This window comes from Telopea speciosissima, chromosome 4 (genome assembly GCF_018873765.1).
Source record: "Telopea speciosissima isolate NSW1024214 ecotype Mountain lineage chromosome 4, Tspe_v1, whole genome shotgun sequence".
Classification (NCBI taxonomy): domain Eukaryota; kingdom Viridiplantae; phylum Streptophyta; class Magnoliopsida; order Proteales; family Proteaceae; genus Telopea; species Telopea speciosissima.
In genome coordinates, this window is record NC_057919.1 from 1,722,043 (window position 1) to 1,744,793 (window position 22,751).

Below are 22,751 nucleotides of genomic sequence, written 5' to 3' on the forward strand. Positions count from 1 at the left end.
TGAACCAGCATTTGATTCCCAGTTTTAGAGGATTCCATCAACATCCCATTTGTGGGAAATGGTCTGTGCTACCCATTTCAATTTGTATCTGATCGAAGTAGAATTTGATGCTTTTGTGCTTTGTGTGCCCTTTTATCTCCGAGGGGTTGTTGGGTATTGAATTTCATCTTTGTAGCTTCACCGACCCAAGTCTCTGGCCTTTATTTAGAGTTTTCTGCACTCCATCTTCAGTCTATGACCCAAATGTTGTCGCTCCAAGTCCAAGGTTCAGATTATCCTCCATTCGGGTTGGTTCGTAGAAATTAAGGTCTATTCGATATTAAATTTCTGGTTAATTTTTTGTAGAGTGGATGCTGAAAAAACAAAAGAAAAAGGGTATGTCCTTTATTTTTTAATTTTGTTAATGCTGTGGTGAGCTGTTAAGTGTTAACGAATGCCATTGTTTTCTCCTTTGTCTCCTTTATGCTCTGAAAGGTTCACTTTCTTGTCTGTGGGGGCAAATTACCCTTCTTTTTAACACTTTGTATGGGCTTGATGTTAGGGTTTTAGAGACCAGAGGTGAGGTGAGGTGAAGCTTGCTGTTGGTGGGTACATTATATGCCTGTTGCTTTAGATTTCTCTTCTTTTGCTTTGTGTGGATTTTGTATTTGTAGAATGCTGCAAATGAGGGGGGGCTTCTTTTGCTTTAACTCCCGCTTGGCCCCATAAAGCTGCAGAGATTACTTGTTCCTTGTTTAGTCCTGCAAGAAATTTCCTGCTAGAATTTAGTCAAACCCACTTTGGCTTTAGTTTTGAGGACTTCTTCTCATTCAAGTTACCTTGCCATCCAATTTTACTTGCATTGTCTGGTTCGGGAACTGTGATATTGGAGGTTCCTTACTCTCCCTTGTCGGATAGGACGATTTCTCGATAGATTTGCGAAATCTAGTCTACATTGTCGCTTCTTGGACATGGGTGCCGATGATAATGGCGATTTGGGGTTTCAACAGGGAGGTGGTGGTGGGAGCATTTTCAATTGTCTCCCTTCGGGGATTTATACAAGTCAGCAGCAGTCTGAGAATGTTGATGGAATAGCAATGAGCTCAGTGCCCTCTATCTCCATGAGCAAATCCTTGGATGTGGTGGACTCATTTGTGGGGTCTGGTTGGGATCCATTTGTTTCACAGGCACAGAACAGGGAATTCAAAGTTTTTTCAGTGGCTTCTTCCCATTCCCATCAGATATCTGCTTCTCCTTATGGCGTTGGTGTGCCTGAGACTCAGGGAGTCAGTGGCAGCTCCCACCTTGTTCGGTATCGGCCGGATCATCATAGCCTCGTCGGGCTAACACACTATGCTGGTGGGAGCTTCTCGGAAATGGTTACTTCCTTTGTTGCCCTGCCTGAGAATGGACAGTTCGTTAACAGAGAGGGTGGCAGTGGCACTGATAAAACCTCAGTGACTTCAAGGAATGGCTCCTTTCAAGGCTCTACTTTTCCAGAAGATCACCATATTGTGGATGAGGGTTCTGGGCTTTCGTCTAGTGGGAAGAAAAGGAGAAGGGCATCTGAAACACAGTCCCAATTCGATTCTGCCCAGGTAAACCATAAGCTGAATTATATTTTCTTTTTTTTTTGTTGGGTAAGAAGCTGAATTATATTTTCAGTTGTATCATTTCACGTCCCAGTGTCTACTGTTCACTCTCCATTGTTGATACTTGATAGGGTATCGAAGCAGAGCAGAAAATGGACGCTTCTGAGGAGTCGTCTGAAGGTCCCAAAGAGCAGGATGAGAAGAAACAGAAGGGTGAACAGAGCCCAGGTGCAAATTTTCGAGGTAAGCTAACGGGTAAACAAGGTAAAGACCATTCCCAAAACGTAGAAGGTCCAAAAGAAGACTACATTCATGTCAGAGCCAGACGTGGCCAGGCCACCAATAGTCACAGCCTTGCAGAGAGGGTGAGTTTCTATTGTGATTCATCGTTCCGTTGTGTGACAACAAAGCTCCCTTGTAGTTTTCACTAGGTTTTGAACTTGTAGCTCTCATCCAATGTGTAGGTGAGAAGAGAAAAGATTAGTGAGAGGATGAGGTTTCTACAAGATCTTGTTCCAGGATGCAATAAGGTATTTGTAGAAAGTTTAAAGGTTTAAATTCTGAGAAATTACTTAATTTTTCTGAGCTATTTCTAATTATGTTGGTGTTTCCATCATTAAAGATTACTGGTAAGGCAGTAATGCTTGATGAGATTATCAACTATGTGCAAGCGCTGCAACGACAGGTTGAGGTATGCTATTTTGAAACCTAAATAATGCCATAAGTTACTTTGTTAGACAAGGACAACAAAGAAGTATATGACTATTTATTTGGTAGGACACAAAATGACAGCATAGAAAGTTCCCAAACTCCGACAAATTGGCTCCTCATTAGACTCTGGCTTCCGGGCTTACTGTTAATAATTAACTGATGAGTTCCAAACTGTTGTGTACGTACTCCATGTTTTACTCATAAGCGAAAAGTTTTCTACTCCACCTACCACCTAAGGGAGTTGGTGGTCTGGATCAATATACAATGTAAATGGCATATTTAATACGAAGTATCCGAAATGCCTTTAAACTTAATTTTGTCCCGTCCAACTCCCATACAGGAAGTGGTCTCGCGAAACAAAGAACCCTCGCCCTTATGTAGTGAAAGAATTTGATTCTCTTGGTAACTTTTTGTTTCCAAGTTTGATGCCCAGGCTGCATCTCTCTCAAGAGAGAGATCACTCACTGGTTGAATGCTTCATTCAGACTTAACTCTAGGATGCTTGATCTTGCTTTGTTAGCATGTGCTGTTCATTGCTTTATCCACCCACCCCCCACCCCATTTAGAGGGGTGATATCCCCTTATTACATGTTTTCACTCTCATCTTCTCCCAAAAAGAAACTGATTCTGCAATTTGTAATTTCTTCATGGTTACTGGATTTAAGAAGTAGGCAAGGCATATGATCTTTAAGATTATGTTTCTCTTGATTTTTTTGGCCCCAGTGATTAAGAGTTGTTGATACCTGTTTTATCTTTTTCAGTTTCTGTCAATGAAACTTGCCACTGTCAATCCAGAGCTGAACATTGATGTTGATAGGATTCTATGCAAAGATGTAAGACTGGTGTAGTGCTAGTAGAACTATACATGTTACATAGTGCTCTTCCTTTTAGAGTTCATTATGAATTCTATCTCAGTTCACTGCAATGTAGATTCAAGGTGGAGGTTCAGCTGTTCTCGGATTTGGCCCAGGAATGAGCTCCTCGCTGTCCCACCCCCAGATAACTCCACAGGGAGCTTTGCCAGCGATTCAGAGTGCGAACCCCCAGTTGCATCCTATGCTTCAGGTAAGTCAATGGGTCTACTTATCATTCTGATGGGTTTTCTCATCATAACCATTGATCTATAGTTTTACTTACAGATACCAAATGTATGGGATGATGAGCTTCAAAGAGTTTTCCAGTTGGGTTTCGTCTCGGAACAAAATCTTGAGAGTCTGGAGCAGAATGGTAAAAATTAGAAGCTGGTTTTGGATCATCACAAGTATTCACAACTATAATTTGTAATCTCAAAAATTTCTTCGCATTTTGCAGGTTGCAGGAAGGTGGAGCTATAGATGTCTGGTGAAAAGGCTCTACCGTTCTAACAGAAGTCCTTCAATGGGCCATCAGCTAATTGAGCATTTCATATATATATTTTTTCTGCTATTCTCTTTTAAAGATTCAGGTGTGTAGGAGAATTCTTCAGAAGCTGTATAGTCCATACCTCCTAACCGTTTGTTCTTCGAATTTTAGCAGAAGAAAGATGACTTTGATAGGCTTGAACACTGTGTATAGTCAGTCAGCATAGTTGATCGAGTGGGAGAGATGATTGTTTTACTGTTTGTTACAAATTAGATTGTGCATGTAAGAAGATCTTTGCAGTTGTTGAGGAGCTGTAACTGAAAGATTGTTTATAGGATGCATGAAGTTGGGGAAGATGGTACTGAAGCTGTGTCCTTTCCATTTTGGTAATTGGAGTGAAGCTGTGTGTGTTTGTGCGGAGGGAGTGATTTGGGTGGAATAATGAATGAATTCCATCTCTTGAAATACCAAGTCCACTCAGATGCAAGAAAGTGGCAGCTGGGTTATTGCTTTCTGAATATATAGAACATGTTATTGAGCTGAGTCTCTAATAACTCAATTTGATTTCTTTGTATCTTGAAAACACAATGGCCTGTGGATTGGTAATACTGCAACTATTGATATATGAGATATGATTTGTTTTCAATTTTAATACCAAGAAAGTGTTGATAACTTCTTACCTTATGGACGTGATCATTCATGTAGAACTAATGAAGACAGAAAGAAGGTTGGTTGATTCGGGCCCAGCCAAGCCTGTACTTGGAGCGGGCCTGGTCCTGAAATTAGGCCCAAAGTCCAGGTCTGGGCCTTGTTGGAGGATCCTAAAGTAATGCTAGTCCCGCCCTGCAGAGTGCAGATTGCCGCCTTGATCAGGAAGTCACTGAACCTTAAAAAAGATTGGTTTTTAGTGCGTTATTTCCCCTCCTGAATTTCGGTAGCTAGATCGCATGGTGATGAAGAATACACTTCAGCTAAATGGGCTTCCAAACAAGGTGCTCATACTTCTTTAGAATGAGTTTTACATAATGCACTTTTTTGTCCGTGCCAAACACAGCCTATCGGGTTCTATAGATTTTTGGTATATAAATGCATTTTTTTTTTTTTTCGGTCGAAAAATATAATGCATTTTGATTGAGAAAAAAAAAACAAATCGGATTACAGAATGTGTTCTTCGAAAAAGTATATATCACAACAAACACACCCTCTTACTAAAAAAAAAAAAAAAAAACAAACACGCCCTAATGCAGGTTCAGAGTCGTCAGACAGAGACTAACCTCTTCGCGAGACGAGACGCTCACTCGCTCAGTGAGTCTCTGGCAACTCGTCTGGTACTGCTTTCCGAGTTCCGTCGAATCCGTCCATGGCGGAGTGGGAGTGGAACTAATGAAAGTGTCTATTAATGGTATATCATTCGTACTATGTATGACCTGATTGAATCCCGAACGGCTGAACCCTCTCTCCTGGTAGCAGAAGCAGAACCAGAAGAGCTTTCCTGGTCCTAGGTTCGACAGCTTGTAACACTGTTTCGCACCTCATGGCATCCTCGTTGACCATCTCTTCATCATCTTTTTTCCTCTCTTGCTGCCGTCGCACGAATCGTTTCACGAACTTTCAGTATCACCGTCCCCTTCCCTCTCTTCGCTTTCAGACTTCTCAACTCCGTTATCGTCTCCGGGCTTCCACTGGATTCTCCAACTTCTCACAGGAAAGTGATAATTTGGTCGCCGATCCGCGCCATTGGAGCGCCACTGCCGTCGTCGCCAACTATTATGTGGATGACCATGATTCCGACGATGATGACGACGAAGAAGACCGTAGCTTGGATTTACTCGTTCGGTTTGCTCAAAACATGTTCCGCAAGATCTCCAGGCGAGCCAGGAAGGCCGTCCGATCCGTCCTTCCTGTTTCCATCTCCACCAAATTGGTTAGCCCATCAGCCCTTCCCTCCCAATTTCTACATCTATGTTTAACTTCCTTTCCTCTTCGTCTCCTCCTTTCTTTATTACTAATTGCATTGATAGTATTAATTAATTTCATTAATTTCAATAATTGGTGATCACAGACATCTCGATTCTCTTATGTCTTAATATGATAGTATGAGATAACCTCAAATCCATGACTGTTGATTGTTCCCACCTTCCAATCGATGTGAGTTTTGTGGCTAAAAGAAAAACACGTTGGGTCTGACATTGGCTACGAGCCTACGACTCGGGAAATTATCATATGATCAGAAAACATTATTTGACCCACCCAATTTGTATAATTTGCATGTGCCAACCTGAATGCAGCTCCACCAAACTTGAGAAACTTATCTGTGTGAGCACTGACCACTGAGTTTGGGGTGTCTGATCTCTTTTACCTGGTGAAATAGTGACCTGTGTATGCTACCATGTGTTCCTTATGTTTAAAGTCATCCTGTCCTTCAGAATAGAAAGCAAATCTTCCTTTATCTGTTTTCCACTATGAAATTTAGGACACCAGATGCAACTAGGAAGCTCTCTGGCATAGCATTTCACATTTGCCTTGTCTAGGTGAGCCAAGTCTGAAATTGAAAAAATGCCTTTGGCGTGACATGTCTAATGTATCAATGTCATTATAGCCCTTGAGCCATGTTACCTGATACGGCTTCCTGAGCACAAAGTGTCAGGCTCAGCAAAGCCCTAGAAATAGTTTGAGGACTCAACAGGTATACACCATAATTAAGGTTAAGTTTTTTAATTAATTCCATGTCATGTATTGATATGAATAATTACATAAGTGTTATGAAACTGATTGGTTTTTTTTTTTCCTTCAATAAATTAATTGTCTACAAGTATTATTTTCATTATAGAGGTAGTCTAAAGTTATTTCTTATGTTAAAAAAAAAACTTTCATTATTCTGAGATGGATCAATTACTTATGTGAGCATTTGTGTAACTAAGCTGTTCCTATTGCCTCGACATATTATGTTCAGTGGAGGGTTGGTCTAAGTTAGTTAAATAGAGCCCCCTTGTATTGTTGACATGTCGAATTCCATTGCAATCTCAACCTTGTAAGGGATTTTGTTCTTCATATTCAGCTGTCAAATCAGTGGATGCCTGATGTGGTAACTCTAATCATTGAATAGATATGAACCATGCAGATTGACCATTTGTCAAAATTTTCAGCCATACACAATCATCTGGCTCAGCGTGTATTGAACTTTTTCTGTTTAAATATTGATCAAATTGACCAGGTGGTTGTGCCATCTAATGATGCTTCTTGGTTGAAACTTAGCTCATGAGTCAAGGATGATGTGATTAATATGTCCACAAAATTTAGAGCTTGGCTAAGTTGCCACTGGCTGATATTTAGGACCATGTACATGAGCTTATGTTGATAGATAGTGACGGAAACCCAAGCGCTGTATATATATATATATTCATGTATATTAATAGTAATAGTAGTATTAATACCATTATTCACTGGACAGCGGGTGCTATTTAATAAGGAGATTTCAGAAGCTCACTCTTCCACTGTCCTCTTATATAAGCTCTGTAGTTGCTTTCTATGAATATAGGGCCTCTTCCAGGGTGTTTTTAGTTTTGCTGGAGACCCTCTAGTCTCCCGCCTCAGCAACAGTAGAATTCTTCTCTGCCTCATTAGTCATTACTCATGCGCTAACTTGGTTTAGCTGGGAGGAAAGGGAATCAGAATGTGTTCGAGGATGCAGACTATGAAATTATTAAGGGATACTTAGCTTTGATTATTTTCTGGAGCCACTTTTGGAAGGAATCTCAGGATGTTTCAAGCAGCTTCAAATTGGTTTCCGGTGATCAAGAGTAGTCTGTAGCAGTTAGTTTTTTGTCCATTGATGTATCACTTGGGCAAACTTTTTTGTGCCCCATATATTCCTAGGGCACCTTTTCCTTTTTCTATTTCACCCTCTAGTATAATATCTGTTCTATGAAGGAAGAAAAATAGTAGTACTAGTAGTAGGCATGTCTGTGCTGTGTCAGTGTCAGAAACTGAGATTGGTGTGGTTCATATCTTTGGAAGTGTCCAGGTTACAAATTTCTTGAGTTACATGTGAAGTATTTTAACAATTTGGCTGGAGTTCTTTGGAATACTGACATATCCTTGCATTGAATCACCCACCTGAAGAGTTTTTTTAACCATATGCATCAAGTATGTCCGTTGTGAAACCAAGAAATCAGCTGATCACCTTCCCTGATTTTGTAATTTTTGTATTGATGAGTTCTTACATTCTTTTTATTTATTTATTTATTACAATGTCTGTCGGTAGGCATCAACGATAATGATGCTGCTTGTTACATGCTTCTCTTTCTAACTTTGACAATGCAATCTTTGTTCAATACAGGTGGGATTTTCTGTTAATGGGGTCATAATATTGGCATTCTTGTGGTTTTTGAAGGCATTTGTTGAGGTAACATAGCATTATCAGGAATTGCATTCATTTTCATGAGAAAACTTCTGTTATTGTTAGAGAAGCTACATCAGGCTTTTCAATTATTCATTTTTCATGTTAATTTTATCCAGTGCAGTTGTTTCTAAGGTACTCTTCGTGTAGTGATATGCTTTTGTTTTGCGCCAATGCAATGGACAATTTCTTATACTTCGTTCTCTTTAACTCTGTATATCTTGCTGACCAAGGGTCACAAAAGATATGAGAACCAGTATTACTCAATACAACTTGATGTATATTGACTTAAAGCACAGCTCATTTCTACAGGTACATGGGTGGAAATCTATGATGCAAGTGGGGACTACAGCCTTGCACCAAATTACAATTGGAATAGGGCGTAAGGAAGAAATAAAAAATGGAATATACTAGAAATTTTGAAAATGCTCTGAAAACATATTAGGTTTTCTATAGAAGAAATTTGATACCTTGGAGAAGAATGACTATGTTGGTTTGAAATTTGGTTTGAAGGTCCATGGAAGAACCTTGCGGCAAAGCAAAGAGTATTTTCCAAGGCCCTGCTATCCGTGACAGGCTTGGGATCAAATCTGCTCAGTTTACTGAGAATAGAAGATGTGATAAGAGGGATGCATGTATAAGAACATAAATTGCAGCAGAGATATCATAATTTAGAGATTAAAAAGGGTGTACCCACTACCCAGTGCACGAGGCTCCTGCCACTGCGGGGTTTGGGGAGGGTCATAATGTACGCAGCCTTACCCCTGCTTTTGCAGAGAGGCTGTTTCCAGACTTGAACCCGTGACCACTTGGTCACAATGAAGCAGCCTTTACCGTTGCACCAAGGCCGCCCTCTATCAGAATTTAGAGATTGAAAAACATGAAATTCCAGATAACAGAAACAGATGAGTAGTTAAAGGGGGATGATGTTTTCTTATAAGTAACAGCAGCAGAAATAGAACATAAAAGATTAAGGAGAAGAGAGAACTGGAGGGGATAAGAATAAGAGAAATAGATGGGAAGAAGACAAGACAAGATGCCTTTCAGCCACAACTGACAAACTGTGAGTAACCAATCCAGCTTAGAAACTCAAAATTTCATTCCAATTAACTAGTAACATGTAATTTCAGCCAATCAATTTAGAGAAATCATGGAGCACATCCTTACATATATGAAGACAACTTTCCTACTATTAATCAAACTTTAAATAGCAATAACAGAAGACAACTTGTAAAATAACTCTAACCTAAACTTTAGTAGAAACTCTAACTAAAACACCTTACATGACTTTTACTGCTGGGCCTCCCAGTCAATAAAAAAAAAAACTCTCTTTATCCCTAACTAACGACCTCTGATCTGACCCACAGAGCTGAACTAAGTTAGTGTTACATATTTGCCCCGTACTACAATTATTGACCCATACACAATTGGCTCATCCTGCTCTTCATTTAGGCCTTCGGAATGCTCCCGCATTAATCTAACTCTAGAAATTTCTTTCCAAGTAATGATATTCAATCGGTGAATACAGCTCAACTCACTTCAACTTAATGAAGCTTTATCTCAACTAAATGGATCTGCTACACAAGTCCCTTTTTACCATTCTATTCTATTATAACTTCATAACCCATGTTTGTTCCAAAGTCAATTTTCAGCCTACTACCCTCAAAATTGGGATCAGATCTTCCCCCCCCCCCCCCCCACCCCAAACCCATAAAAAAAAAACCAATAGAAAAAGGGGAGGGGGAAGGGTTATTGGGAAGGATCACTAATACAAGGCATGAAAAAACATACTCAGGTAGGTTTACAAATACACGGGAGTCAGGTGTAGGTTGCTGCATGTATTGATGACCCTCTAATCTTAATTACATTTACAAAACTATGGTTGATTATGCTTTTCCCTGCCATGTACTGGGGCTCTTCCACATTAGAAACACCTGCCAAAAGAAAGAAGGAAAGAGAAAATCCTACCTGTTCTCCAAGTTAACAGACCATGGTTCAGCTCATAACTGATGCAAAATGATTAGATCTGCTTATTTTCCGTAAATGGCCTTTGCAGTGATCCTAAAAATGAGTTTAACAGTCACACCATAAGCTTATGAAAAAAAATAGCCACATAACTAGGAAAACAAGATATAAGCTGATTTTAGAACCCACATTTAACTTGAGCCTCAAGATGTATGTAACCCTGGCATGTCTTTTGAAACACGTATTCACTATTGTTTGACTTGCCAGACATGACTGAATACACCTATTATGGTTATCCTGTGAGTCAGTAACGTCGTTTTCGAAATTTGGAACCAAGTGCATTGTAGCCATGTGTTTTCATTGATCACCTTGGAAGTTGAAAGAAATATCTAGTTGGCATTTCATAGACATGCATCTTTACCATTTCTCTGAAGCACTTATTTTCAAGAGCATATTCATTAAATGTCCTTTGTTGTGTCGTTTCAGGTGGTCTGCACACTTGGAAGCATAGTTTTTATAAGCATCTTATTTATTCGTGGGGTTTGGTCTGGAGTATCCTATTTACAGGAAAACCACAACCGTAACTCTAGCAATATTGACGACCAGTCCCACATATGGACGGGTGCACAACCTTTGACTTAGTTTGATACTTCACCATATGAACTTCTAGAGCAAGAAAGATGTATAAAGGATGATCTAGAATGGCAAGTCATCACACCTGTAGAAATTCATGTATTTTTTAAGGTGACATAAGAAAGAACAAGAAGGTACCATCTGCGGAGAAAACCGTCTTGATGGTGATTGCTGGTGTAGAAAATTGAGGTTGATTTTTGTCAAGAAGCCCGAAACAAGCTACTTTCAGTTGCGACTAATCCAAACTAGATAAAAGCAGAGTTCATTTGTATGGTTACAGTTGATCCCCAAGCATAAACTCATGAGGTATTAAATGAAACCTGAATTTCTTGTAAATGTGAAGGATACTACTAGCTTCTTATTTATCAAAGGAGGGAGAGGGGATTAAGTCTGGTTTGTTTTCATGCTTGCACTTATTGTATAATATTACTTGGTTCAATTGCTAATTGGATCTTCATTCTGTGATTGTTTGTGTGTTGACACTTGACAGTAGCATACTAAAATCATCTCTCACTTGTTCGACACAATTGCTGGTGCTTCTTTCAGTTCAAATGTATTACACTTGTTGGTTTCTGTTTTCTTCAACTTAGGGGCAGATTAGAATAACAAGTAATGAATTAATGGTAGTTACTTACACTTACCACTCTCATACGGGACTGCAATTCGGGGCCTAATAAGTAGAAACAAAGCTACTGCAATAGTTTCTGGATGTCCCAGGGCATCTATGATGTGGGCCATGTGGCTCTGTAATGAGGAATTTAAAGAATCATTTATCCCTCCCATTTTGTTGTGGGTGTATGAAATCTATCTTTAAGGTAGGGATAAGGCTGAGTTGTATGAAATCTGTATTTAATGTAGGGTCAGGTACTAAGCTGGGTAATTGAGTACCTGTTGCCATCCCTATTAAAGCCTTTTGGATCCAAATTAATTTATGTAGAAGATGAGGGAGGGGGGGGGGGGTGTAGGTGCTTTAGCAGTGAGAGACAGAATTGAAATCAGGGCAATTGTGACTGAAGATTTATCCCTGTTTGTGCAACTTCGAAGGATACTATTTTTGCACGCCTTATTCAGCTGTCCTCATGCTAGAGCTGTATCTTTTGGCTCTAGATTTGGACTTAAAACCAGAGTTTGAATGGAATCATGGTTTTTGCAGATGGTATATTGGCAGATATGGTTAACTAGAAATCATTTCTGTTTTGAAGAGAAATATTCAAACCCATCTAGAAAGATGGCTTAACAAGGCAGATTTTTAATGACTACTATGAAGGCTTTAAGTACAGAAAAGAAAAAGCCTATCAAATGCAATAACAGTTAAAGTCTTCCTCCCCTGCTTTCAATGGGTTTTCAATCACTGTGATGTCGTTTTTAAGGCTGAAAACAGCAAAGCAGGCCTGGGTGTTGTGATCAGACATGAAAATGGAACCTCCCTAGCTGCAATAACAAGTTTTTAAAGACTAACTCAGCCATAATAAAGGACACAGAAGCTCTGAGACATGGTTTGGTGCTGGATAGATTGCCAACTCCTGATTACGGCATGCTTAAAGTCTTTTATAGCTCAAGATTGGCATATCATTTTCATCCTTTCCATATATTGTATGGAGTCTATGAACCTAACCCTCAGCTCTTTCCAACACCCCTCCCCTTTTTTTTTTAGGTTAGGGGGGGGGGGGAGTGGTTGTGGCTTTTACTGTAGGAAGCCTCGGAAGGCGACAACCTCTGTTAATGATGTCCATGTGTCCTCTAGACCTATTTAATGAGTCATGATCTTAAGGGGACATTCTTTTTGCTCTTCTGTCTGAACTTTCTTTTTTGGTTTTTTAAAATGCAATGTGAACTTTTAATCCTAATCTCTCAGGCTTGCTTTCCTTCTTACAGGCATGGAAATCATATTTAGTTAATCTATCTTGAAGGCAAAATAAACCTCCACCAAACAAAGGTCCCAAGTCTAGTTCAGAATGTGTGTATCGATTTGGAAAGATTTGGGCAGCAAAAAGCCAGAGAGTATTAACAGGCCCATAGAGTTGTTGCAGGATGGACCCCGTCCCCGTGCGCATGAGTGTGTTTCAGTGGTTGGATGTGAGTATGTGAATGGATAGGTATATACGTAAAAAGTGATGGGGGAGGATTAGAAGCTCTGGAGGAACAATAGGGAGGGCCTCACTATTCTTCATACTCATCAACAAGAAGGCTAGACTCTAGAGAGAAAGAGAGAGACAGGAATATCCAATATCCAATACCCAATAGGTCGCTAGATCATGGAGGGTCATGATGATCTGTTAGTTATGGCTGTCTACACCAATTCAACACCACGCCTCATGGAGAGGTCAATAAAAAGACATTGGAGACCATAAACCAATTGTTCTGAACGATCATCCAATAACTTATTAGAACCCTTCTTTAGTCCGAGTCCTCAATCATCTCCTCTCCTGCTTTCTTTACATAGTTTCGACAGACCCCAATTAACAGAGCAATGTCTGCGGACCAATAGACAGACAGGCAGACAGCCATAAAAAAGTTTGCAACAATCAACAAACATTGGATCTGGAGGTCCCATTGTAGTAGACCCACTTGATAACCAACAGCAACAGGACTCCCTAACCAAAAAAGACAAAAAGAAAAAAAAATGGTAATATGCCTGCTAGTGGGCTTCTAGACAGGGATTCAAAACACCGAATCGGTCCCGAATGGATCCAAAAATATTCTCTTTCTTTTATATTCTATATCTTCTATATTTCTATTGACAAAAAAATAATTAAATTTCTTCTCTCTCTCTCTCTCTCTCTCTCTCTATATATATATATATATATATATATATATATATATTCATTCCTTACCAATAAAACATGGTTCAAAGAGTAAAAGTATTAAAAGGCTAAAACTAAAGCAATTAGGAAGCCAATCCCACATTCCCACGTTTTCAGCTAAGTCAGTGCACAGGTTAGGGGCAAAATTAATCTTAAATAGTAATATTAGTTTTATTGGATTAATTATGAGGATCCTTTTTTCCCATAATTTTAAGAAGAAGGTAGAAATGGGAACCAATCACTGATGCATGGGGGAGGATGGAATGATGGATGGGGACTTGAGACATTGATTCTGTTCGTGGCCCTCCAAGAATATGTCATTAATAAGACAGTACTAGACCTTCCTTGGGACATGATTTCCCTCTTTGTCTTAGGACCTACTTCTCTTTTATATATATTTTGATGCCCTACTTCATTTATAAATCCTATCCAGACAAAGTTTACAAGACTTGTCGAGTATAATCCCACCCATTTCAACTTAATTCTCAACAAGAAGGACAAGATTTTCCAAGCCATCATACAAGTGACGTACATTTGTTTGGATCAGTCAAATTAAGATGCCAATTGCTCGGGGACATGAGAGAGAGAGCAAATCTGAGCACTTAGCTCACCTGTCACCACACATTGCCTACTGAAGAATGCTTCAGCAATTTGCAAGACACAATGTTGCATAGTGCCCTATCCTTTGCCTCGAATATGAATTGGTTCAGTAGGATTTTTTTTCTTATTTCTTTCGGGTTTGATGGATGAATTGATGACCTGACATTGCAATGTTGTGTTTGTAACTTGGTTTGTGCATATATCCATGTTGATGTTGGGTTGTTGGTTGGTTACCTACAAGCACAGGGCCAACATTTACGATCTATATATCTATCATCATTAGTGAGCGACAATTGGAGCCTTTGTTGGGCATCTACTAGAACTCATTCTTAAAAGCTAGCGAACATAATTAAAAGAGTTTTATCTGAATCCTTATAATAAATCTTCACATCAGGTTTAAGAGAAACAGAGACAAAGACGAATAATTGTGAGTTCTCTCAGAATGAGAGAAACCCTAAGAGTGGTTTCATTTATATATTAGGAATAATGAATGTAATACAACCCTTGCATAACACAGGATTTACAACAACTGCCACTGGTAGTCCTATGTGACACCTGGCTGATCTAATACATCTAACACTCTAACATCCCCCCCGCATACTGAGCTGGGAACAGAGACCCAGTTTGACACAAACCCGCACCAAGGCATGCCATGGAAGAGGCTTGGTAAATACATCAGCCAATTGACTGTTGGAGGGAATGTATCTGGTGACAAGAGATTCGAGAGCCACCCTCTCTCGTACATAATGATAATCCACCTCGATATGCTTGGTGCAAGCATGGAGGATAGGATTAACAGTCATATGTAGAGCACTCATGTTGTCATAGAACAGTGTGGCTGGTCGAGGCTGGGCAATCCCAATGTCCCGAAGTAAAAATGTCAACCATGTAAGCTCCGCGGTAGTAGATGCCATAGCCCGGTATTCAACCTTCGTACTCGAACGGGCTATGGTGGGCTGCTTCTTTGCACTCCAAGAGATACAATTAGAGCCAAGACTATTGAGCGATATAGACACCTGTAACCCTTGTGCTTGTCACTATAACCCAAGAATACACAGGGTAATGACCGTGGTGAGAACTTATTAGCAGTGGTACCACGCAGGTAAGGGTAACATAATGATCCAAAGACTCGAAGAATAGAGTAGTCCGGTGACTTATGAAACAATGTGTGAAGGGGAGTGTCCATGTCCAAGACCGTTGAAGGCAATCGATTGATTAAAAATACAGTAGAGGAGAAAGCCTCTACCCAGTACCGAAATGGTACAGCAGCAGCATATAACATTGCTAGGCCCAACTCGACAACATGCCTATGCTTCCTCTCGGCAATGCTGTTTTGCTCTAGAGTGTTGGGACATGAAACAGTATTTATAATGCCACATTGCCTTAGATGAGCCAAGAAAACCTTGTCTGAAAACTCACCCCCACCATCACACTGAAAAGCTTTGAGTTTAATACCAAATTGTCTTTCTACCATGGATTGGAAACTCAAAAAGGTAGCAAGAAAGTCAGACTTCCTCTTAAGAGGATACAACCAAGCATAGCGTGAGAAATCATCAATGAATATGACATAAAATCGAAAATGCTGCACACTATCAACAGGGGCTTTTCCCCACAAGTCACAATGAATACGATCCAATGGAGCATCACAACGAGTAAATGAATTAAGAAATGGAAGTTTTCGACTCTTACTAAGCTCACAACTGGAGCACAAATGTGTAGAACGTTGGGTTACAGAAATTAAACCCTTATTTGAAAGAAAATGAACTATTCGACCATATGGATGGTCTAACCGCTGATGCCAAACATCTTCAATTGCAGACTGAAAACGAGAAGAGAAAAAAGCCAAAAGGTCCTGATCAGTATGGGGCTGCTTTCCTGATAGAGCAGCAAAGGTGTAAAGGCCATTACTTCTATTCCCCGATGCCAAAATCCTCTTGGACGGAAGATCCTTAATCACAAAACCATTTGCATCAAATTCAAAGGAGCATGGATAATCTTTGGTTAGTTGTGAAACAGAGAGTAAATTTGTCTTAATGTCAGGGACCAAGAGGACATTCTTAAGAGGCAAAAATGTATAACCAGTAGCAATACTGTTAGTGCCAATATGAGTAATAGGAAGGTGAACTCCATTTCTGACCATTACTTTGCTAGAACCATGATATGGAGTAAGAGAATTGAATGAAGGATACCTGGAGCAGCAGTAACATGAGCAGTGGCCCCGGTGTCTGGGAACCATTCTAAATCTTGAGAATTCTTGAGATGAAGTGCAGTGAGAGCCTGAGGTATATCATCTGGCTGATAGCTGTTGTCAAACCTACTGTAGCACTTTAGAGAGCCATGGCCATGCCTGTGGCAGATCTGACATTTAATAGTAGATAGGTTGAAAGAACCTTTGAAGTTTTGCTGGGAGGTATTAGAAGAACCTCTGTTATCTCCCTGATTTTCTTTGTCATTAGAGGATGTAGGCCTAGAATTCTAGATAAAACCACGGCCGCGAGAAGTGAAAGAGCTAGAGCCACGCCTTCCCTTCCCACGATTAGAACGCCCTTCATACCGAGAAGTCTTGGCCCCAAGAAAGGCAGCATGAGGAGTAGCAGAATCAGAAGAGGTGAGATTACCTCGATTCCGAAGCTCATGGCTAAGTAGAAGGGGAACAAGTTCTTAGTAATTGGGAACCGGTGGCTTCAGCATGGTGGTGGCGAAATTCTCATATGCAGATCCAAGATTTGTAAGCAGTAGAAACACCTTTCGCTGATCTTCAACCGGTTTGTCGATCGAACCGAGCTGGTCACAAATATTCTTGACCTCGATCAAGAATCCAGAGAGAGAAGTAGACTCATCTTTCTTCATAAAAATGGAGTTTGGATAGCAATTCAAACTCTCGTGCCTCAGATGCCTGTGAGAAGGCAGCAACAAGAGCACTCCACAATTCGGAAGCAGTCTTGATTCCAACTGCAATTCCAAGAACTTCTTCCGAAAGAGTTCCAGTGATCCAAGCCTTCACAAGACGATCTGTACGAATCCATGACTGATAGTCTGGATTCACGATCGCTTTTCCATTTGGATCCACTATTTCACGTGAGGGTGATGCGCACTCGCCATTGATGAACCCAAGCAGGTCTAGGCTTTCGATCAGAGACAGCATTTGTGTCTCCCAGAGTAAGAAATTGGTCTGCGTAAGTTTGAGAGCGACGAAATTAGCAACATTGAGTGTGCATGGATAGGGAAACACCATCGAAGAATCCACCATTAGCAGCGGTGACTGAGTTATGATCGTGAGAGGTCAACTCTGATACCATAAGAGAAACAGAGACAGAGACGAATAATTGTGAATTCTCTCAAAATGAGGGAAACCCTAAGAGTGGTTTCATTTATATATTAGGAATAATGAATGTAATACAACCCTTGCATAACACAAGATTTACAACAATTGCCACTGGTGGTCCTATGTGACACCTGACTGATTTAATACATCTAATACTCTAACAAGGTTACTCGTATCTAATATATAGAAATATCACACTTTCACATGGAACTCCAACAGCCCTCGCCCTTGAGGTTCAGGCTTCAGGGCTACAACCTACAGGGCCATGAGTACTTGTGAGTCTCTCAGTAGTCACAGCACTGCTGGTTAAACTTTCTCTGTGGGGAACCTAAATTGGCTGGGTTGATCATTCAAATCGGCTCTTCCTCTAGCTTCCTAGCTAAAACCGGCCTAGCTGAATTGGGTAGAGGGGTTCAATAAGCAAAGCCAGCCGGACAAGCTTCACATGTGGATCATATATACATATAGACTCTTCAAACATGGAGCAAATGATGAATGGTTGGTTATGATTACCACCACTTTAATTAATTAGACTTTTTAGGTGTGTTGTCTTGGAGGTGGAGGTGTGGTCCTTAGTAGTAAACCTTTGAATCGTGCCATTCTTTACCATGTTCTGCATAATAATTAAGTCACCCAGAGAGAAACCCAACAGTAAAAATGGAGACAATTCTTATAAAGGAAAAGACTTTGCAAAGCTTTTACGGTGCTTACTAAGGCTCTTTTGAGCTTTTCGTCGACCGCTTTAGACTACAGTTCCTCCTCCCTATGCTAATTGAGTAATTGCTAAGGAAAAGAAATCAAAAGAATTAGGGCAAATCCCACTTTAACAAAGCCCAATGACCTCCATTCTCCACCCGACCTTTTCTCCACTCTTTAAATTACCTTTCTGCCTTTCCAGTCGTTGCTTCTCCCCTCTCTCCCAAGTCCCACCTTATTTACTCTCAAACCATCAAATCAATTGGCTTCAATTTCTTATACAATGCCCGAAACTAGATCATGTATATATCTGGAGTTGATCACAACATGTTCCCTTTCACTCTAGCCATTAACCAACAAACACCAAAGAAGACAAGTGGGAATCAAAATATTTATTTCTATATTTTTGTTGGGGTGGTGGGTGGGGGGAGGGAAACGCTACATGGTCGTGTGGCTCCTGTGTTCAGACAGAAGAGTATGCAAAAGTATCGTCTTGCCCCTTATGAAATAAAAAGTTACATTCATATTGATGCCCCTACATACGTTCTCATTGATCCCCCACGTTGGTGCAAACGCTACACGATCATGATCTCTTATCTTTTTTTAAAAAAAATAAATAAGAACAAGTTATCTTTCAAAAATGGTGAATATCGAATCTCTTTTATCACAAGGATATTTCAGAAATTTACTCAACAGGGACAGGAACTGGAATTAATAACAACACTTATTGTTCTAGGAATCTAATCATAGTGTCAAGTCACTATAAATGAAGAGATTCTCTCTTCAAGTAGAGAAAGATTATTATGAGTTGCAATAAGTCGCTTTTTATACTTATTTTGTTTTTATGGCATTTATGTCAATTAACAAATACAATAAAACGTGGGAAGAAGAAGAAAAACAAAAAAAAGATACAGTCATACAATTATTTTGGTCTATCAAGAACATAAATGTGTAGTTCGTTCCTTCCACGAGAGAATTGAATTGAAGGAGAATATATTTTATTTATAGATACAACAATATTTTTTAATGCACTTTCCAAAATCCAAACTCTCAAACCGATCGATAGACTCAACCACGTTGTCAAAAGAGGATTTTGTCTCTCTTGTATTTCTTAAAATAAAACGACTTTAATGCCAACCACGTTGTGAAAAATAGGATTTTTGGGGAAGGAATTGTATGTGACTTCACTACTCAACATATTAATCCATAATATCCAAGTTTTTATTTTTTCTTTCTTTCTTTCTTTTTTCGTACCTTTTGGTTTTTTTAAGTTTTTTTAAGTTTTTTTTTTTTTCTCTTTTGTTATCATCATGCTTAGGGTATAAGTCATTATAGAGTCTTCTTAGACGGCACGCCCATCGTGGAATCAATTGATGGGCCACCAACTTATCTCACATTTCTCACTTCTATCATCCCATTGTAAATTTGTAATTTCATTTAAAAAAAAAATATATATATATATTTTCTTTCTAATAAGTTTAATTTTTTAGTGGATTTTTAAAAACTATATTTTTCTACTAGCCAAATTCTGTTCCATGGGTAAAGAAATGACTATTCATTTAAACATGTTCAACAAGTGAAAATCAGAGTTACATGAATTCTGAATCCACGGAGTGGACTGTGGATATGGCCTATTTAATCGGTCAAATCCTACACGTTGAGGATATTGCCCTCCGAGACAAAGAATCAGCCAAGCACTCTGTTTCAATTACAACCAGAGATAGTAAATGGATATTCAAAAATCCGGATTCGATCTATGTTTGTATCCATTTAGGAGAATCTGAATCCGTCCGAAACTAATCGGATACGAATATGATAATTCCCTTATCCGATTCGTTTAGGAATCCGATGGTAATAAAATATCTAAAATATATGTCTGAGTCCGTCTATCCTTTTAAGTTACCTTATTTGATTTTGTTATCTTATTTTTATAATTTTATAAGTTAAGATAATGTGATTCTTTTTCTATATTTTCTATTACTTTATATATATTGTTTTATGTAATGTGATACAAGGAATCACTTATCTATACAAGAAAATCAAAGACTAGAATAATAGAAGAAAGGGTAGTTGTTGAATTTTCAAGTCTCAACCTTAACCCTCACCATAAAAATGGTAAAGATGTCAAACGGATAGTCGAAAATTCATATTTGATCCGCGTTCATATCCATTTAGGAGAATCCATATTCAAAAAATCACTATCCAGAAACTATCCGAATCCATCCGAAAACCGATAGAATATTATCCGAATCCATCCGAATATAATAATGTCACTAGCCGACCGAATTCGATCCATTTACATCTCTAATTACAATTCAATATGTGAAAATTTTTACAACTATAGTTCAGAATTGTGTTTTTAGCCGGTTCTCAGGAGGACCGCTCTGGTAGTGAGACATGTATATTGTTGACCTTGGCCCAATTATTATTTATAATATGAAATATTGATTAAAGTTAAAGAGGTGAAATATTATTTCACATTTGAAAGTTTAGAGTCTTAATTCAATCAAATACCCTTTTTAGATCAGCTTCCATCCCATGTATCTAGACAATATTATGCACTCTCTCAAATCCCAACGCACCCCTGGTTTATAAGGCAAGAATGGGGAGCCAGTCAGGAATATAGACTTTTGTTTCCATAAAAAAAAGGGGGAGTCGGGGGATCAAGAACAGAATCGGTCAGAATCAGTGAAAATCGGCCAATAAAAAACTTCTAAACCCTAGTTTGCGTACAAGATGAGTCCGATTATCCAAATAGACCAGAATAGGGATCGCCCGCCCGATAAGATCCCATTTTTTTCAAACCCTGATGGCCTGAATCCACCACCGGCCCACCCACCCTTCACAAAAGGGTAAAAAATTGGAAAGTAAATCCCCAATTATAAAGTATTGAACGCAGTCACCGTCTTGCTCTCCAGATGCACAACCTCACAGTGCAGAGCCGCAGGGCCCGTAAGGCCGTAAAGCAGAAGAAGGCAATATTGGCAAAGCAATAGATTGGTCAATTCCTTCCCCAGTAAGGCCGTACCCCAGAAAGCTTAGGTCCAGTACCCCCACTACTCACTCTCTCACTTCATTCCTGCTCTGCGCTCTCCTGACCCTTCCCTGAGAGGTTGAGAGGCTGAGAGGCTGAGAGGCTGAGGTCTGAGCCTCTCACTTGCTCACTCCTCTCTCCCTTCGTATAGTTGATAGTTCTCACAACCAAACACAGCTTAGTGCGCAGTTGCCCTACATCTCTACATGTCTCCATCTCTCAAATCCCTGCTTTCTTTCTATTTGATTTCTTCTTCTCTGCCTTCTTAAAAGTTTTCAACTCAAGCCCCACACCCAAAAAACGCAAACTCCATTACTACTCTCTCTCAGTGTCTCACTCACACCTGGCCGCATCCAGGGCTTCTGCTCCTCTCTCGCTGACGTCCGCTCATCTCACAGTAGCAGAGGAGACAATAAGAAAAGCATAACTCTGCTAGCAGATACTGAAAGAGAGAAGGAGAGTGGGGGGGAAGAGGACAACGAAGAATCGAAATATTCATCAAACAAGGAGGTTGAGGTGAGGATGGAGGAGTTGTGAAGGACACAAAAACCAACAACAAAACCAAACACTAGATAAAAATAATCCATAAAACACAGACACCTCTGACCTCCCTCCCTAGTCTCTTAATCTTTCAGAGACAAAGTGTGAAGACAGAAGAAGAGAGATACAGCAGCGCAGTATAGTATAGTAGTCAGATGGGAACTTGGATTCTGATCGTGATGTTGTTGCTAACGTGCGGCAGTCTGCCACCATCGTCATCGGATCCGAACGACGAAACCTGTCTGACCAACCTGAAAGCATCCTTGCAAGACCCCACCAACAGCCTGAGGAACTGGACCAGAACCACCTTCGCCAACCCATGTAACGGCTTCACCTCCTACCTGGAGGGGGCAACCTGCAACAACGGACGCATCTACAAGCTCTCTCTTACCAGCCTCTCCCTCAAGGGATCCATCTCCCCTTACCTCTCCAACTGCACAAACCTGCAGTCGCTTGACCTCTCCTCTAACTCCTTCTCGGGCCCAATCCCTCCCGACCTCCAATTGCTTGTCAACCTCGCCGTCCTCAATCTTTCCTCCAATCGCCTCACCGGCACCATACCCCCTCAACTCGCCTACTGCGCCTACCTCAACGTCATCGATCTTCACGAGAACCTGTTAACGGGCCCCATCCCTCAGCAGCTGGGCCTCCTCGTCAGACTCTCCGCCTTCGATGTCTCCAACAATCGCCTCTCCGGTCCGATTCCGGCGTCTCTCGGCAACCGTACGGGTAACTTGCCCAGGTTCAATGCCAGCTCCTTCGTGGAGAACAAGGACCTCTACGGCTACCCCTTGCCCCCGTTGAAGACTAAAGAGTTGTCAGTGATGGCCATCGTTGGGATCGGTTTGGGAAGTGGGCTTCTGAGCTTAGTGCTCAGCTTCACCGCCGTCTGTATTTGGTTGCGGGTTACGGAGCAGGGGATGGCTGCTGAAGAGGGCAAGATCAGTCAACTCATGCCCGATTATTGAATCAATATTCATTACATTTGTTCATATGCAGATTTCTCGACATTTCATCTCATTTCAGGTATGATTCGGATTCGATTCCATCTGTATCTTCCATCTGATTTTTCCCCAGTACGGCAGTATCCACCCAACAAACAAGAAAAGTTTTGGATACTTGGATTAGAACT

General features: G+C 40.2%; 3 protein-coding genes across 5 annotated transcripts; all 3 read left to right on the plus strand.

The window, feature by feature from the left end:
- Positions 1–359: 359 nt before the first annotated feature.
- Positions 360–12,117, plus strand: LOC122657322 (transcription factor bHLH74-like). 3 transcript variants are annotated; one of them, XR_006332293.1, is made up of 9 exons: positions 360–1,577; positions 1,703–1,936; positions 2,036–2,101; positions 2,194–2,262; positions 3,044–3,115; positions 3,213–3,347; positions 3,422–3,509; positions 3,594–3,857; positions 12,105–12,117. XR_006332293.1 is itself a non-coding variant. In XM_043851991.1 (8 exons), exons 1-8 carry the CDS (start codon positions 951–953, stop codon positions 3,614–3,616), a joined length of 1,314 nt encoding a protein of 437 aa, XP_043707926.1. In that variant the 5' UTR covers positions 360–950; the 3' UTR covers positions 3,617–3,989. The 3 variants fall into 3 exon arrangements, 2 of the variants coding, with proteins under 2 accessions (XP_043707926.1, XP_043707927.1); XM_043851991.1 differs by lacking the exon at positions 12,105–12,117 and having other exon boundaries at positions 3,594–3,989; XM_043851992.1 differs by lacking the exons at positions 3,422–3,509; positions 3,594–3,857; positions 12,105–12,117 and having other exon boundaries at positions 3,198–3,347.
- On the plus strand, positions 5,141–10,895 carry LOC122657323 (protein SHORT HYPOCOTYL IN WHITE LIGHT 1). Its single transcript, XM_043851993.1, has 3 exons — positions 5,141–5,547; positions 7,963–8,028; positions 10,474–10,895. The coding sequence occupies exons 1-3, from the start codon at positions 5,158–5,160 to the stop codon at positions 10,627–10,629; spliced, it is 612 nt and encodes a 203-aa protein (XP_043707928.1). The 5' UTR covers positions 5,141–5,157; the 3' UTR covers positions 10,630–10,895.
- A 9,611-nt stretch (positions 12,118–21,728) lies between the features above and the next one.
- On the plus strand, positions 21,729–22,725 carry LOC122657513 (receptor-like protein 44). The gene has a single exon (XM_043852232.1). The coding sequence runs from the start codon at positions 21,775–21,777 to the stop codon at positions 22,585–22,587; it is 813 nt and encodes a 270-aa protein (XP_043708167.1). The 5' UTR covers positions 21,729–21,774; the 3' UTR covers positions 22,588–22,725.
- The last annotated feature ends 26 nt before the right edge of the window (positions 22,726–22,751 follow it).

Bases quoted from the DNA above. Each gene is read 5' to 3' on its own strand.
- LOC122657322 (XM_043851991.1), top strand. From the start codon at position 951: ATGGGTGCCGATGATAATGGCGATTTGGGGTTTCAACAGGGAGGTGGT. The intron at 3,348-3,421 runs GTAAGTCAATGG...TTTTACTTACAG, and splicing joins AGTTGCATCCTATGCTTCAG to ATACCAAATGTATGGGATGA. The intron at 3,510-3,593 runs GTAAAAATTAGA...CGCATTTTGCAG, and splicing joins TGAGAGTCTGGAGCAGAATG to GTTGCAGGAAGGTGGAGCTA.
- LOC122657323 (XM_043851993.1), top strand. From the start codon at position 5,158: ATGGCATCCTCGTTGACCATCTCTTCATCATCTTTTTTCCTCTCTTGC. The intron at 5,548-7,962 runs GTTAGCCCATCA...TGTTCAATACAG, and splicing joins TTTCCATCTCCACCAAATTG to GTGGGATTTTCTGTTAATGG. The intron at 8,029-10,473 runs GTAACATAGCAT...GTGTCGTTTCAG, and splicing joins TTTTGAAGGCATTTGTTGAG to GTGGTCTGCACACTTGGAAG.
- LOC122657513 (XM_043852232.1), top strand. From the start codon at position 21,775: ATGGGAACTTGGATTCTGATCGTGATGTTGTTGCTAACGTGCGGCAGT.